This window comes from Erpetoichthys calabaricus, chromosome 1 (assembly GCF_900747795.2).
Source record: "Erpetoichthys calabaricus chromosome 1, fErpCal1.3, whole genome shotgun sequence".
In the NCBI taxonomy this organism is placed as follows: Eukaryota; Metazoa; Chordata; class Cladistia; order Polypteriformes; family Polypteridae; genus Erpetoichthys; species Erpetoichthys calabaricus.
In genome coordinates, this window is record NC_041394.2 from 71,099,259 (window position 1) to 71,116,842 (window position 17,584).

Consider the following 17,584-nt stretch of genomic DNA (forward strand, 5'->3'; position numbering starts at 1 on the left):
ATCCAGGGCAGAGTTGCTGGGCCACAATCCCAGCAATCATTCTGTACATGGCAGGATCAACACACAGACAGAGCTCTACTTACACAATTTAGTTTGAATGCACATTTTACAAGCCATCTTTTCATGGCTGTAGCTGCCATTTCTGTCAACCTCACATTGACTGTGACGGTTTTGTCATATCTGAGAGTGACAGACATCATCTACAGCCCGTGACAGTGCATCATTCACTTTTATCACTAGCCCATGTTTTGGGTGCCAAAAGGCAATCTGGTTTTACAGGAAGGTTGCTCATTTCCAACAGGTTTTGTTCATTATTAACACATATAAAGTGTTCTTCACACACAGATCACATTTATGTGTTTAATGGGGGTCTTTATAGGAACTATTTCAGCCATAGAAGGTTTATAAATCATAAACACACGCTTGCTGTCTGTCAGATGAGGTTAACAAGCACATCGCTACTCTTCACTGTTTAAATCACCGCCCCAACTCTGAGCTCCACCTGAGGAATCCGTCTAATTCTTCCCATCCACTTTTAAGCCACATTTACTCATGGGTGACTCTAGGCATAGGATTTATGCAAAACTACTGTGTTTACTTAAACTGTAGTCTTTCTCATAGTTCATGCCTCTCAGTCTTGGAATCAGCCTACTAGCACTACTTTGTCTTTTTTTATAGCCTTCAGACCAAAATTGAACACAGTACTCCATGTGAGGCCTCACCAGTGCACTATAAAGTATAAAGTTTTGCTCAGCTTGGTTGAGTTCAGAAGTACTTTATTCTGTCATTGATGTTTTCATATTTACCAAGACATAATCCATAGATATGATACTGCAGAATACACTACCGGTCAAAAGCTTTCAGTTTTTATGGAAATGCACACAATTTAATGTCTTAATGTTTCATGAAATCACAGCAAATAAACAATGGCAAATGAAAAAATAAGTCAAGGAATAATTAAATGTGCAAAATTTCATTCAAAGTTGTGATTCCTTAAAGTAGTCACCTTTAGATGATATAACAGCCTAACTGTGGTAACTCTTTTGATTCAGAATGTTAGTCACCAACTTCAGATACAAAAACCCCAGACCATCACACTTCCTCCTCCATGTTTAACAGTTGGTGTCACACACAGAGGAACTATCCTTTCAACAGCTCAACGGTATACAAACAACCTGCATGAAAAACAAAAAATTAAAAAGTTTGATTCATCGGTCCATAACACTGCCTTCCAGTCTGCAGTAGTCCGCAGTTGGTATTTCAAGGCTCTATTTTGTCCTTTAATGAATGGCTTTCTTACTGCCACTCTCCCTGTCAAACCTGCAGCACAAACCTTTCTCTTCTCAGTACAAACTGAGACTTGGTTTCTTCAACCACTGCTGTGCTTGAAGCCATTGTGCTGTGAGGCGCCTATCACACAAAACTGGTGACCATTAGAAACATGTCCTCTGATGGGGTTGTGACTTTGGGTCTGCCACATCTCTTCCTATCAGAGCTTCTTTCAGTTTCCAATTGACTTTGGATTGTGTGGGACACTGTACTCACTGATATTTTGATTTTTCTTGCAATTTCTCTGAAATACATATACTTCTAAGGGTAATAATGCTCTGTCTCATTTCATTTGTTATTTGCCATTTTCTTGCCATTATCACTGGAATTTACAACTTTCTAAAGTGTAATATTGTCCAAGTAGTACTTCTCAGGGTGTAGTAACACAGTCTGTTCCAACTGTGCTTTAAGACAGACAGAGGGTTTTTAAGTAATCAACATAAGTTGGGACACCTGTGCAAATTGTTTGCTTCAACTTGCAAGGCTTAATTTACTTTAATTGCTGCAGAACATCTGTAGGTTGTGACCTATTAGTTGTTCCCTGATGGAGGCCCATTTGTAATATTCTGATATTTCCTTTTTTCAGTTATTGCTAAGCTAAACTTTAAAATTAAACCTCTGACAGTTTTTAGTTTATTCATCACATTTCAACTGATTCAGTTCGAAGAAAAGCTAGAAAAGCTGAGGTGTTCTAAATCTTTTGACAAGTAGTGTGCATTACCCTTAAGAATTTTCGATATTCCGTAACTTTAAAAAAAAAAAAGTTAATTACAAATAAAACAAAGCCAAAAGCCGAGAGCCACCGAGCCGCTGCGTGTGTCTGCACCGCCATGTGCTGCGTATGGAGATCATACTTCAGCCACACTGGTTTTGAACACAGGCACGCCGCAGGATTGTATGCTCAGCCCAGCACTCTTCACGTTATTTACGCACAATTGCTCTGCCATCCATGCCACAAATATGGTTGTGAAGTTTGCGGATGATACGACCGTGGTGGGTCTCATATCAGACAATGATGAGACTCACTACAGAGAGGAGATACAACACCTAGCACTATGGTGCTCAGCCAACAACCTCATCTTGAACACCAGCAACACCAAAGAAGTCATTGTTGACTATAGGAGGTCCAGAAGAACAGAACATGCTCCTATATTCATACATGAGGAGGCTGTAATGTGTGTGGACAATATCAAGTTCATGGGTATCCACATCATATTGGATCTGACCTGGTCTTTGAACACATTTCACCTGGTAAAGAAGACCCAACAAAGACTCTTCTTCCTCAGGAAGATGAGGCATGCTGGATTCTCCTCTCGGCTGCTCTCAAACTTCTACAGATCCGCTATAGAAAGCATTCTCTGTCACAGTATGACAGTGTGGTACAGCAGCTGCATAGCACAGGACAGGAAGGACTTGGAACGGGTGGTGAGAACAGCACAGGGGATTGTGGGAAGTCCTCTCCTAGACCTGGACTCTGTATATGCTGGAAGGGTGCAGAAGAGGGCCAAATGTATAGCTGCGGATCTCACCCATCCGGGAAATGGACTGTTTGTACCACTGCCTTCGGGAAAGTGGTACAGAAACATAAAAACATGTACCAGCAGACTGAAAAACAGCTTTTTCCCCAGAGCTGTGAAGTCCATCTGCACCTGCTGATGCACACACATACATCTACCCCTAACCTGCCTCCCTGTAGACATGCACACTCACTTTCTTTTGTAATCAAACACACACACTCGTATTCCTCCCCTGCAGACCCACACACACAGATCACTGGTCTCTGCAGGCGTACTACCTCAGGAAAAGTCTGGACTTGATAATGTTTTATTTCTGCAGTCTTTTATACTTATTATGTTTATTTTATTATTTATAGTGTATTGTGTATTTTAAGTATTCTGCCTTGAAGCCGAGTCCTACCAACAAAACATTTCGTTATGTGTATGCATAATGACAATAAACAATTCTATCTATCTACCTTTGCTTCAGGTCTGAAAATTTCTCAATTATTTTCTGATTAAATTGAGTCATTTCAGTCACCAGTCTCTTTTCCATTGACAGCATAGCCAATGCATTCAGCTTCTCTTGAGTCATGGTGTTTCTAAGAAAAGTAAATCTCTCATGGCTTTAATAGGCTGCAGGACACTAACAGATTAAGAGTTTGAAATTTAGGCTTCTTAATGGGTGGCAGACAAACCATTTTAAAAAAATGCATATTTTTCAGAGTCCCAACAGAACTTGAATATATTTATTTCATATCACATGTCATGTGTCATAAATTGTTCATAATTTAAAGTTAATATAGCCCAAATCTCACTGAAAACCACACATTTAAATCTTTGAAATTTCTGCAAAGTTACACAAGTTCCATTAGCGATGTTGAAATGACACTTGTTTGGTTTACTTATTGTACTTCTGGCAAAATAAACACCTTTTGTATTGTTTTAAGTAAAAAATTATTTATAAAGCGCAGTAAAAATCTGAAAGGAACCAATTAAAAGGCAGCCTCGGGTCACCTGATTGCTGAAATATCAAGGACTTACATGGACTCTCAATTAGCCTGAGCCCTTCACTCAGGAAATGTAGGTATTCACATAGAAATTAAATAAATACAAGTCAGAACCAATTTTGGTTGCGCAAATAAACAAATTTTTTTTATTATTTATTCATAATCATTTCACATTACCTAATTAATTTAAGTGGAGTTTTTAAAATATTTGGAGGGGGCAGCACTCCAGCTCCCCGCATTGCAAATCGTCACTGGTTCCTTTATTGTTTTTATCACTATCTACTGCCTTGTGTCTATTTTTATGTCTTTTCCTTGGTTATTTTCTTTTTCTTCAGATAATAAACTTGTATCCCAAATCTCAAAGTCATCATATAAGGTTCAATCGATCACTCTTTATTGACACAGTAAGAGCGTGTGTGAGTGTACGCCACAATATCTTGGCATCCTACCTACTGATGCTGCCATACTGAGCTATGGCTCCCCGAAATAAGCAGATTCAGAAAATGGGTGGCTGGATGAATGGATGAGTCAATTGGCTATTTGTCCTGTCTGTTTTCATCCCAGCCTCTAAGAGTAGAAGCTGGGAAGTTAGATTCACTGTGATCTCGTATTTTTACTTGTATCTTTATCAACTTCCTTAGAAGCCTAATAAACAGACACTCTGTCACTGGCCTGATCTGTTGTCTCACTCTCTCCTTTAGATGCAGGCCTGAATATATTGGGGAATTTTGTCAGCATCCTAACCCCTGCTCTGCTGGCCCATCTCCATGTGCAAACAGTGGAACGTGTTTGCCTTCCTACCCAAATGCTGCTTCTTCATCTAACTTCACTTGTGTCTGTGCGCCTGGATGGACAGGTATGGTGGCACTGAATCTGATTACAAGTTTGTAGTAAACTAATAAAAAGGTACAGTTAGTGGCTAAATATCTAAATGAAAAAGTGGAATATAATGAGAACAGCAGTGGGCTTGGTAACATTTCCAAGTATTTGGTTAGCTAGCTAGAGTACAATGCAGGGTAATTTATTTAATCTTCGCTATTAATGCTGAATATTACAATGACATCTGGCAGAGCAGCTTAATACACTATTTGTTTTCTCAAAACCACAGTCTCTGACTTTATCATGTACTCTTTTAGGCATTATGACATTAATATCATGTGACATGTAACAATTGAATGTTAAGTAATATGTTATATGTAAAATTTGTCTCCCAGGATCTCTGTGCACCATTAACATCCACCAAAGTGAGTGTCCGCTTCCAAGTCCATGTCACCAGGGTGCCACCTGCATCAATAACTTGGGTCAATTTACCTGTCATTGCCCTCCTGAAAAAACTGGTGAGTCAGATCGGCCTTTATTGTTCAGCCTTGACATGTCCTCTGTTGTCTAAGACAGTGGATCCCAAACTCGGTTCTGGGGACGACCCTGGGGGTGAGGGTTTTTGTTCCAACCACCTTCTATTTTTAATGGGACTCCTAGCCTAATTAAGTGAACTGTTATTTTCCAGTTTTGGTGTTTTGGAATCAATGGAGAAATTATGAAAGTAAGTGTGTTAATGCATTTTAATAAAAATTAAGGACATATATGTGAATATATTTTACTTTTTATTTACGTTCATCCTGATATCAATTCCGCCTTTCCATTATTGACTAATTAGTGGGTCTGACGCTGAAGCAGTTGCAGCCTTTCATCATTTAGTGTTGGTCGCCCGGGTGTCTGCTTGGCTTGTTTTTAATTGTCACTATTAGGATACAATTAAGGGGGCAGACTACACAGAATAAGGGGAAAATAACAGGAAAACAACAAAACAGAGTTAAGCATTTAAAGCAATTGCAAAAAACAAATCTTTCTAAATGGTACATAATGTAAAACATTATACTTATGTGCTTTTCTAAATACAGAATAAGAAAAGAGTTAACTAAAGGATATCGATTATTACCAATTATAATAATTTATTGTGAATCTGGTTGGAACAAAAACATACAGCCACAGGGGGTCCCAAGGACTGAGTTTGGGAACTTCTGGTCTAAGACATATTTACAGTATTATATGTGGTCAAGGTAACTTATGTCCCTGTAGTAAAGTTTCACATTAGTCATTCCACCCTGCCCAGTGGCATTACTAGGAAGTCATCCCAGTTTGGACATGTGAATATGCAGGGGGGACAACTGAATGCCAAAATTTCATTTGTATTAATTTTTCATTGGGAGGACACTGCTGCCATAGCCAATTCCCCTGTCTCACATAAATCCATTCATCCATTTTCCAACCCACTATATCCTAACACAGGGGGTCTGCTGGAGCCAATCCCAGCCAGCACAGGGTGCAAGGCAGGAACAAATCTTGGGCAGGGCGCCAACCCACCACAGGACACACACACACACACACACCAAGCACAATTTAGGATCGCCAATGCACCTAATCTGCATGTCTTTGGGTGGAAACCGGAGCACCAGGAGGAAACCCAGGCAGACACGGGGAGAACATGCAAACTCCACACAGGGAGGACCCAGGAAGAGAACCCGGGTCTCCTTACTGCGAGGCAGCAGTGCTACCACTGCGCCACCGTGCTACCCTCTCACATAAATTCATATCAAAAATACATCATTATCATTAGCCAGTGATTACTCAAGTGCTTAGGACAACAAAGTCCCCCCTTAGCTCTTAATTATTTCACTGCCACACTCATCTTTAGTCAAACTTTATGTAATTGTCTATAACTGCTGTTTTCGACCTTAATCCGTATTGTTAAAAAAATGTTTATGTTGGCATGGTGAGTGACTAAAGTTTAAAAGTTTAGTTTGAATGTATCATTGGATATCACATTTGTTTCTGTCTAATGGCTTGAAATGGCTGTTAACTGATTGGCTGATTTCTGTAACAAACCCTTAAGTTCTTTATTTTATCATTTTTTTACTGATTCTTCACATAAATGAGGTAAGTTTAATTCCCTTATTTCACTTTTAGCACTTGTTAAGTCTTAATGTGCTGTCAATTAAGCAATTGAAGGGCAGAGAGAGAACCATTGTTGGACTTTGCTTAGGGTATCAGATGTCTTTACTTCAGCCCAGATTATTAGTAACTTGCTGATCAGTAAATAGCAACCATTGATCATGTGTGAGCCCAAACTGCAAAAAACTGCATGAGTGCACTTAAAGACTATAAGCTGAAAAATGCTAAGGCTCATTTCCAGATGGGTCAATCAGTGCCTGTGTGGAGATCAACATGTCCCTCATTGTGAACATAGCAATTATCTGAGTTCCTCACACATCTCAAAGATTTGCTATTAGAATACTTGGCATCTTATACGTTGGCTCATTATAGCTGAAGGTGGATGTGGTCATGAGTTTGTTCTGAAAAGACCTGGCATCTCATCCACAGATGGTTCCTTCTTTGCACCTCTAAAATTTCATGTGGCACAACCCTGTAACAGACAAAAACAGCTGAAAGTGTTGTTTGGTGGCACAGAGGTTAGTGCTTCTGCTTCTTACTGCTTCATAATCCTAGTTCAAATTCCTATACACTCACTGCCTGAATTTAGAATAATCGAGATGAGAACAGGCTATTCACCCCAACAAAGCTCGCCAGTCCTATCCACTTAATTTTTCCAAAATAACATCAAGTCGAGTTTTGAAGGTCCCACACTACTTGGTAACTTACTGTATTCTATGTGTCCATGGCTCTCTGTTAAATGAGTGGATAAATATTTACCAGATTAAATTTTTTTAATAAAATGTTATTTCCATTCATTGTCATGTTGCTTGGAAACATAACAATTCCTAGAACTTCATGACGGACAACCTACTAGCCAAAGTATGTGAACATTTAAACATGGCTCCATGCTGTATCAATAAAACTAAAATATTTACACTTTAGTTAGGTATCCATTATCAAGAAGCTATTGACAACCTGTAAAGATTTTATTTACAGTGCATGGCTGGGGATACATGCAATGCGTCGCAGTTCATTCTATATGGGATGTAGTAAATGACTAAATCGTGCACATCGAGTACAAATTGTCACTGTTTTAGGCCAGTCGCATATCGGTTTACTGTATACCCAAAACGCTGGTATAGTGGCCCAGCAATCTATCTTCATAACCCTGCTGGCCTGAATGACAGCCTGCGCATAAGTGTTACTGTATGCTAAGCTACTATTATGGTGCTCTGCTCTCTAAATCTTGCCATCTGTTGCTGTAGTGGCATATTCTCGAACGGCCGCTGCACCTCTCTGCTCTCATAACCCGGCTGGCCTTCACCATATTAGAGTCTTCTTCTTCTTTCACCTGCTCCTGTTAGGGTTTGCCACAGCGGATCATCTGTCCGTATATTGATTTGTCAAAGTTTTACACCAGATGCCCTTCCTGATGTAACCTTCTCCATTTATCCTGGCTTGGGACCGGCACAAAGAAACACACTGGTTTGTGCATCCCCTGTGGCTGGGTTGCCTTCACTATATTAGACTACACGCATAATATACCACTGTCTAGTTATGCTGCTACACTACTTATGCAAGTTATGCTATTTATTTTCAGATGCAGGTCATTTTCAGATGCATGTTTTTACTCATAGGTTTCATTAAGATAATGGAAAGGATTTCAGTTTTACTGTACTTTAGCATGGGATCAACGCAAAACAATAGATGCTTAGTGTGCACAGAGAAGTACAAGCAGGAAAAGAGAGCATTGGACCTTCTGCTCCAAGAGAGGTTTCTTTCCTCCCTGAGTTCACCTTTGAATATTTTCATTACGGTGTGACAGGTGTACCACCTCAGTCAAATTCCCCAAATGTCACTGTCCCAGGCGCCTGAGGCAGTTTGGATGCCTGATGCCAGAAGTAAGAGTCCAACATGGAACGGGAAACATGGGGTGATTGATTGGAATGTGTTAAAAATGATGTGAAGTGTTCTTGTGCATTGCTTCTGGCACTAAAAACGGTTTTGAAGCATATCACTCAGAATTGCAGTTTTGGCGTAGGTCGTTATAATGGACTGTAGAAAGTGATGAAAACTACAAAACTGAAAGAAATACAGCTAGTTCTATAGTATCAATCTGTTGTAATAACGGTGGCTTATCATCATATTACAATTAATGTAAAGTGATATGACTGTTACTGTTCTGCAGATTGGTTTGTCACAGTGAAATGACCTGTTGTCACAAATATAACACACAAAACGTACTCGTTAATTTGTGTTGCTTTGAAATGTTTCTTGTTGTGTGCCAGGTTTACGAGGTTTGTATTTAACTGTTTTGTTAACTTCCCCCTGTTTTACATACAAGTTTGTTCTAATTAGAAATCACTAATGAATATAAGCAAGAATGATTTCAAGCAGACATGTGTTGCAGCAGTGTGTTGTAGTGGTTAATGCTTTGGACTTCAAATCCTGACATTGTGGGTTCAAATACCACTACTGACACTATGTGACCTTAAGCAAGTCACTTGACCTGCCCATGCTTCAATTGGAGAACCAAAAAAAGAAATGCATCCAATTGTATCATAAATGTTGTAAGTTGCCTTGGATAATGGCGTCAGCCAAATAAGTAAATGTAGAATCATCATAGTGATGTGATTGTATGAATCAAACAGTTAAATCAAGCTAGAGGAGATTACAAAATACTGAGAGATATGCTAAGCATCATGAAATTGCCTAAATGTATTGCAAAATTATTTATATACTACTAGGGGGGGCAACCCCCTCTGGCGACCAACCCCCAGTTGCGGCCAGAATATTAGTAAAATCTGTAAAAGTACAAAAGAAAAATTATTATTTATTGGAGTCAAAATCACAAAATTCTATAAATATGTAGAAGAAAAATTAATTATTATTTAACGGAATAAAAATCATGAAATGAGAATAAAATATTTACTCTTACAGATTGGAGTATTCCCGTTAAACTGAGGTCCACTAAGCTCGATAAGTATTTATAAGAGACTAAATAAACGATCCATTCGTTTTAACTGACATTCTTATAGATAAAAAAAACTTTTTTTAAAGAATGACTCATTTAAATAACAGGAAAAATCACGTGAAAACTAAAGTGGTATGCAATGGGTCATCGTAACTCGACCTTCAGCTAACACATAAATACAAACATTAGTGTTACAAATAGATTATTTTTTTTAATAGTTTGTTCCTGTGAAAGAAAGTTTACTAAATCAAAAATAAAACATATATATGTAGGTTTTAAAATAAGCCCGATTTAAAGCGTGACAAAAGACGTGACATAAAAACTTCACATAAAATCGTCGCACAAAATCATTCCACTTTAGACTTAGGATTTTATATATATAGAGAGTAGATATCACCCAGCACTAAACTGTGCTATTAAATATAATAAATCTCATTAAAAATAAACAGACTCATACATGTTATAATACGCAGACTTAGTGCTACATCCAGAAATTCAAGCTTAACATTATAAATCAATTTACTTACCAAAATGAATGACTGCCATCATTAAGCAATAAGAGCTAAGTAAATTTTGTTTCTGGAACTGCATCTCGAAACGATTTGATTGATTTCATTCAGCTCTGTCATCAGTTTCTTTTTAGACAGCATCAAATTGTCACTTGTACATCCTACATAAAAAACACTTTTCTACTGTATTTCTATTCTTGAAGGTCTGAGGTGCGACGTAGACAATGCCTGCCTTTCCAGGCCATGCCATGAAGATGCCTCCTGTAACATCAATCTTGTGACCGGTGAGGCTGTCTGCATCTGTCGTAGCGGCTTCACTGGAGCAGACTGCAGGATGGACCTGGACGAGTGCAATATGGGTGAGCTGATGGAGCTCTGTAGATTAGGAGCACACACCAATACAGTACAGTATATTCAAGCCTGTCACCTTGTTATCTACTCTTTGGTATAGCTAAATTAAAAATTGTTGAAAGCAGCTTTGAATGAAGGCATTATGGGTGTGACAAAGCATCAATAATTACAAATAAACTACAGGTGCCATTAGCATAGGGTATACAGAGGAAAATTTAAAAAAATAATAAAGATGTGTATAATTATTTTTGGTTTCACACCACTACTACCTCAGAATGTGTAAGGTTTTTTTTTTGTTTAATTGGATACTGTTAAACAACATGTCCCCTTACTACAGTAAGTGTATCATTTCAGTCACAGTGGATTTACTGGAAAGTCATACAGTGTATGAAATAAGAAGTAAGCCATTTTTTATAATTTCTGGAAGTTCATTGTTGTAGCACCATATTAGATGATTACTTCCATGCACATTTTAAATTGAACATCTTTGTCAATGTAACATGATGATTTTAAAAGTATTCATTGATTTTTATATACTAAGGTTTGAGCTGAGTTAGAGCTGGATGGACATATATCATATTTAAGATACTACAGTATGAACCTCATCTTTAATGGTTTTTAAGATGTGTAAGCTAAATGGGAATACTGTTATGGTGAATACCAAGAAAATGTCCAGACTTCCTTCTAACTTTAATATAGTAAAGAAAAAAGATAATCTCACTTAAACTGAACTAGAGCTGGTTACTTTATCTAATATTCTGAGAGCTTAGGAAAGAGCTTCAAACACGCCAACAGTCTTTGCTCTGTAAGAGATGGTAGACCACTCAGTAGTTTATCCAGTCTTCAGATTATTCTTTTAGTTATAAACTAGCAAGAGTTCATGAAAGGCCAACTACAAAGTGATAAGATTTTGGGGTTTTTTATTCTGACTACAGGTTTTGATTTCTGTTTTGGTTTTGGTTATCTGGTTATTTCTGATTTCCACAAGCTCTGCCCTCCACTTGATTAACAATTTGTTGATTTGGGATCAACTGAAAACCTGTATATTTAACCTAAGTTTATTACCAAAATCTTTTCTTTCCTTAGTTTTCTGTTTTTGTTTTCACCAAACGCATTCATAACAACAACAATTTATTTATTATATAGCCCAAAATCACACAAGGAATGCTTTAATGGGCTTTAACAGGCCCTGTTTTTTGACAGCCCCCACAGCCTTGACAAGGCAAGAAAAATCTCCCCACCTGCAAAAAAAAAAAAAAAAAACTAGTAAAGAAAAAAAATATGGACAAAATCTTGGGAAAGGCAATTCAGAGAGAGACCCCCTTTTGGGGGTTAGGCATGCAATGGGTGTCAAAAAATGGAGTAAATACAATACAACACACAAAACAGAACACAAGTAATCCACTTCACAGAGCTAGATAATCAATCTATCATTACCACCTCAGCAATACAATACAACAGAATAAACCACAAGACAAAATGCAAGAATAGATTATACTACTCAGATTTGCAGATGCAGATTTGACCAAATACATTAAAAACAAAGTAGAAACTAATTAACATAAATGAAAAATGACATCTGTCCATCAGTTTATTTTTATTAACAATGGTCAAATTATAACAAAAGTGAATAGAAGAAAAAACAATCCGTATAAATACAGTATACTTTATATATGACCCATATATATGATATATGATATATAGGGCGGGCGGCACAGTGGCGCAGTGGGTAGCGCTGTTGCCTCGCAGTTGGGAGATCTGGGGACCTGGGTTCGCTTCCTGGGTCCTCCCTGCGTGGAGTTTGCATGTTCTCCCCGTGTCTGCGTGGGTTTCCTCCGGGCGCTCCGGTTTCCTCCCACAGTCCAAAGACATGCAGGTTAGGTGGATTGGCGATTCTAAATTGGCCCTAGTGTGTGCTTGGTGTGTGGGTGTGTTTGTGTGTGTCCTGCGGTGGGTTGGCACCCTGCCCGGGATTGGTTCCTGCCTTGTGCCCTGTGTTGGCTGGGATTGGCTCCAGCAGACCCCCGTGACCCTGTGTTCGGATTCAGCGGGTTGGAAAATGGATGGATGGATATATAGGGCATCTTTTCACAAGTCAATAATTTGACATATACTGTATATGCATTTTTAGACTTTAAATTTTAGTATATTTTTACTCCATATGGGTATTAGTGATGGGAACTCCGGCTCTTTTCAAAGCTTTGGCTCTTTTGGATCGGCTCCCTTTAAAGAGTCGGCTCTTATGGCTCCCGAATGGCTCTTCGTTTAGTATCATTTGGATGCTTATATTTTAGCCTAATTAAGCAATTATGAATGGTTTGTGTATAAGCAATTTCTTATTCATTGTTTTCAGACATTACGTATTTTTATGCATTTTTTCATTACAATAGATAGATAGATAGATAGATAGATAGATAGATAGATAGATAGATAGATAGATAGATAGATAGATACTGTAGATACTTTATTAATCCCATGGGGAAATTCACATACTCCAGCAGCACCTTACTGATACAAAAAACAATATTAAATTAAAGATTGATAATAATGCAGGTAAAAACAGACAATAACTTTATATAATGTTAACGTTTACCCCCCTGGGTGGAATTGAAAATTCGCATAGTTTGGGGGTGGAATGATCTCCTCAGTCTGTCAGTTAGTGTTAAATAGTTTCATAGTGCTAAACTATCGTTTAACATTTTAATAAAAGCTTTAAATGAACAACTTAACACAAAACCACAGCAAACAAATTAAATAAACGCCAAACTCAACAACAACAACACAACACTATGACTCTTTGAATAAAAGTTTTTAGGCCAGGTTGGCATTCAGAAATGCCAGATGCCTCAGCTTAGATGGGCTGATGTGATTTCTCCTCTCCGTGATTATTTGTCCTGTTTTTGAGAAGACTCTTTCTGAGGGGACCGATGTAGACAATGACAATGACAATGCAAAGTCTTCCTACCATTACCTTAACCAGGCGTGGGTAGACTGCAGCCTTAGCCTCCCACCAGCTCAGTGGGTCTTCAGCTCTTTGGATGAGGGGCTCCTCAAGATAGGACCTCAACTCCAGCATAGCATCAGCTGTGGGATTTCTCCTTGCAGTGTCTCCTGTTGCTCTTTAGTCAAAGAGCCTCCACACAGCAGAAGCTTGTGGTTCCTGTGAACACGCCCCTGCTCCAATTTCTTCCTCTTGGCTCTCTGATGGATGAGCAGACAGGCTGCTGGGGTTGCATCTTGCTGCTGCTGCACTTATTCTTTGAAATGCCTCATCCACAGCTCTGTTGTCATTAAATGCTACCTTTTTTCCAGAGCAGTGGTTTCTGAAAGCACAGTGTTGTACTCCATCCTCAGATATATAGTTATGGAATAATTGTTTGGGACAAAGTTTTTCTGCTAGGGAGAACATACATGGAGTTTAAGGCCTGTACAAAAGTTGTAAATCCTCTCCCCCACAATGGAAAATGGTTGAAAGTCGCTAGCTATCATTTTAGCCAGCTCCTCATCGACACTTATTTGTTTGTTTGGCGTCATTTGTTTTGGAATAAATGTGCTTATTTTGGTTTGAACTGAAGACCGTGTTATACTTGCAGTTTTCGGTAAGACAGTGGGTGCTGCAGCAGAAGTACTTGGCTCTTTTCCAGGGTCAGTGGATGGCAGGAGAGAGGACACGCTCTCCTCCAGTTGCACGGATGGGTGGGTGGTTCTTATATGTCTGTGCAGGTTTGTTGTTGACCCTGCCCTAACGGATATTTTCATATTACAAATTCTGCACTTAGCTTTGCAGTCTCCAATATCACTGAAATGCAGCCAGATGCTGCTTCTTTTTCGGCTTTCATTCATTTCTTCACTCTTCTTTTTTTCTTCACGATGCGCTTGCATTTAAATCTGGCTCCTCGTCTGTCGCAGCAACAGGTACACAGACCGACAGTGTCGCTCGGTGTACCTGGCCTGTACCAACACTCGCTGTGTTCGGAGCGTCTGCCCCCCTTCCTTCTTTCACATAATGGTACGATCCTAGTCCGATGTGTTGTTCGTGAACGAGCCGGCATTATGAGCCAATGTTCTGTGTGCCCATATAAATAAAGTCTCGCCTCTGCCGAATGGATTTTCAGCAGTGCTGAGCAGGAGCGGCTGAAGCTTTGGCTCTGCTCGACGGGCATCGGCTCCTCCCGTTCGCTTCAAAGCATCGGCTCTTAGAGCCGGCTCGTTCGCGAACGACACATCACTAATGGGTATCAGGTATAAAGGCTCACTCACATGATCATAAAGTAGTATTTTCTGCTAATCTCCTAACATTTCACCTGGCCACATGAAATAAAAAAATGGTCCAGTAGTACCCACTCAGGAACAATAAAATGTTCATGCCACATTAATCACAGGCATAATCATAAAGCTTTTTCTCTTATATTAACAATCAGTGAGGCATCACCAAGTTATTTAGAATTCCAAGAAAAAATTGAGAGCTAAATGACAAAGCTGTTCATGATGAAATGAAGTCAAGCAAAGAGCACTATGATATCTAACGTGTCTGATTTCTCTCTGCACTTAAAGGACTAGAACCCTGCGAGCACGGAGGCAGTTGTGAAAATACAATTGGCTCATTTGTGTGCAGATGTCCCCCTAGCTACACCGGCCCACGCTGTGACAGATACATCAACATGTGTGAGTCTAAGCCATGCCAGAATGGCGGCAGCTGTATTGATCTGATGGGACAGTATATCTGCAACTGTCAGCCAGGTAAGTGGCACACCTCTGATGTTTTCACTTTTTATTTTTAAATTCCTTTAGATACTCGAGTCTGGGCACGCAGACAGCTCATGTCATGCATCAGGAATTCAGGCACAAGACAATAATGATTATGTCACTGACTTCTACTGTATGCATTCCAATAAGAGCAGGAATCAAAACAAGGCTGACCTGTTACAAGTAAAACTTCTACGCAGGTCACTTGTACATTATTTAAATCAATAGATGTTTGGGTTCTTACCAACATGGAATACATAAAGCATATTACTGCACTGTTAATTGGTGTTTTTGCTGCTCTTAGTGTTGATTTTCCTTGCCACTGTTTTCAACAGAACCATTTCCAGTATTTTCCATATTCTTTGATAATTCCCTTATGGATTGAATTTTGCAAGTCATGCTGGACACCGTAATGTAACATGTGCTGGTGACTGAAATCTGTACAACAGCAAGGGCTGGCCAAAATAAAATCAAAAGAACAATAGATGGCATTTAAAAACGGCACCTGACTAAGATGCTTTGTCTACAGAGTTTTATCTACATGAGTATTAAAGCTGAAATCAATCCACTTTATCACATTGGACTCCTTGGAAGCGTTTTCATTGACACAGAGTCCATGTTCAGGGCACCACCTATAGTCTTATTGAGCCATTTTATGCATATAATTGTATTCAGTTCATGGTTTGATACATTAAGTAATCTTTTTTCAACGTTTGTTTTTTATTTTCACTCAACAACTTCTTACTTTTATTACTTATTTGATGATGGTGTGAGTGTTATCATGTGACCAATTCAGTCACACTATTGACGTCACGAGAAATGACATCATAAACGTTTGTATCACTCGCTATCCCTCGGTGGATCCACTTAATAAATCTCTCAAGGACTTTACCAATAGTTGCTTTCAGTTCAAGCAATTCAATTCTATGACTATGAGTTTTGCTTTGCCCTTTGGTTTTGGTGACGCAGTCTGTTTGTCTCTACAGTTTTGACCATGCTTCTGCTGTGCATTTTTTATCTCCTATTGTAAATTCTGCATTCACAGTTGTTCTGCTTCCTATAATAGCTGATTTGTTATATAGAATTACTAACACTGTCTCATGAATATTCACATTAATAGTTATAAGGAAGCAGAATTACAGGACATTAGTGGGTAGACAGAATGTTTTGTGAATAGTGTTTGTTAGGACCATCGAAACAAAGCCTATAAGTATTATTGTACCAGACTGATTGGTTAAATATAAATTTTTAGCAAATTCAAGTTGTTTACTGCAAATTGGTAACTATTTACAAATTACTTCTTTTCATTTTCACTATGACTTCCTAAAATCAAAATAAAATTGGAGTAAGGTGCTGCCTCCTGACTTTATGAGCCATTTGTGAAGCAGAGTTTGGCTGCTCTTTAGGTTCGGGTTCTTGCATCAAGGACGAGAGCAGAACAACAATAAATCTGAGAGTGTGTGTCACGTAATGCCAGCCTAGACAGCCTTGAAATTTATTTGGGGATTCCAAGATCCTTCTGAAAATATTAGTGAAAATAATATAACCAGGCTTAGCCTATTTCCTAGTGCCATTTTGGTGACATTAGCACACTGAAAAGAAAAACCATACAAATGAAAGGGTTTAAACAATGGAAGAGACTTGACTAGTCAGATGGGAGGCATTGCCCATTCATCTGATCATTAGAGGTCCAACAATCAGTTCTTTTTTTTTTTTTAAATGTAGACAGCATCAGGCCATAGGATGTTCTATCTACCTAGCAGTAGATGTATAACAGGAAATATGTCCTAGAAAGAATTCCAGTCCGCTATAGCTGGTTAATCCTGTTGATTCTTGCTTGCAATCTTGTCAGTGCTGTTTCTTTGGTTCAGGTGTTGTCCTGTCTTACACTTGGCATTCATACCAGAAAAATTATTAATTTATAAAGATCCACAGATAATGAATAATGCTCTAGTATTACAGCATCTGTTGAACCCCACAGGTTTCACAGGACGGCAATGTGAAACAAAAGATTTATGTGCCAGTAATCCTTGTGTTTTTGGAACCTGCGTGGTAAAACTGAGTGAGGTCTCCTGCCTGTGCCAAGTTGGTTATACCGGACAGCTCTGCAATATCAGCATTGATCCCTGCCACAGCACACCCTGTGCCAATGCAGGACTTTGCAAAGATCTGGGAAATCAGAAATATGAGTGTGCATGCCAGCCTGGAACTTCAGGTAATAAATTCTGAACATCT

At 38.8% G+C, this 17,584-nt stretch overlaps 1 protein-coding gene across 1 annotated transcript in view; it reads left to right on the top strand.

The window, feature by feature from the left end:
• LOC114651648 (neurogenic locus notch homolog protein 1-like) overlaps window positions 1–17,584 on the top strand; it is a 62,466-nt gene that overhangs the window by 11,563 nt on the left and 33,319 nt on the right. Inside the window, exons 3-7 of the mRNA XM_028801483.2 lie at window positions 4,537–4,691; window positions 5,050–5,172; window positions 10,456–10,611; window positions 15,158–15,343; window positions 17,331–17,564. Of these exons, the coding sequence (XP_028657316.2) occupies window positions 4,537–4,691; window positions 5,050–5,172; window positions 10,456–10,611; window positions 15,158–15,343; window positions 17,331–17,564 (854 nt within the window). The remainder of the gene's footprint in view (window positions 1–4,536; window positions 4,692–5,049; window positions 5,173–10,455; window positions 10,612–15,157; window positions 15,344–17,330; window positions 17,565–17,584) is intronic.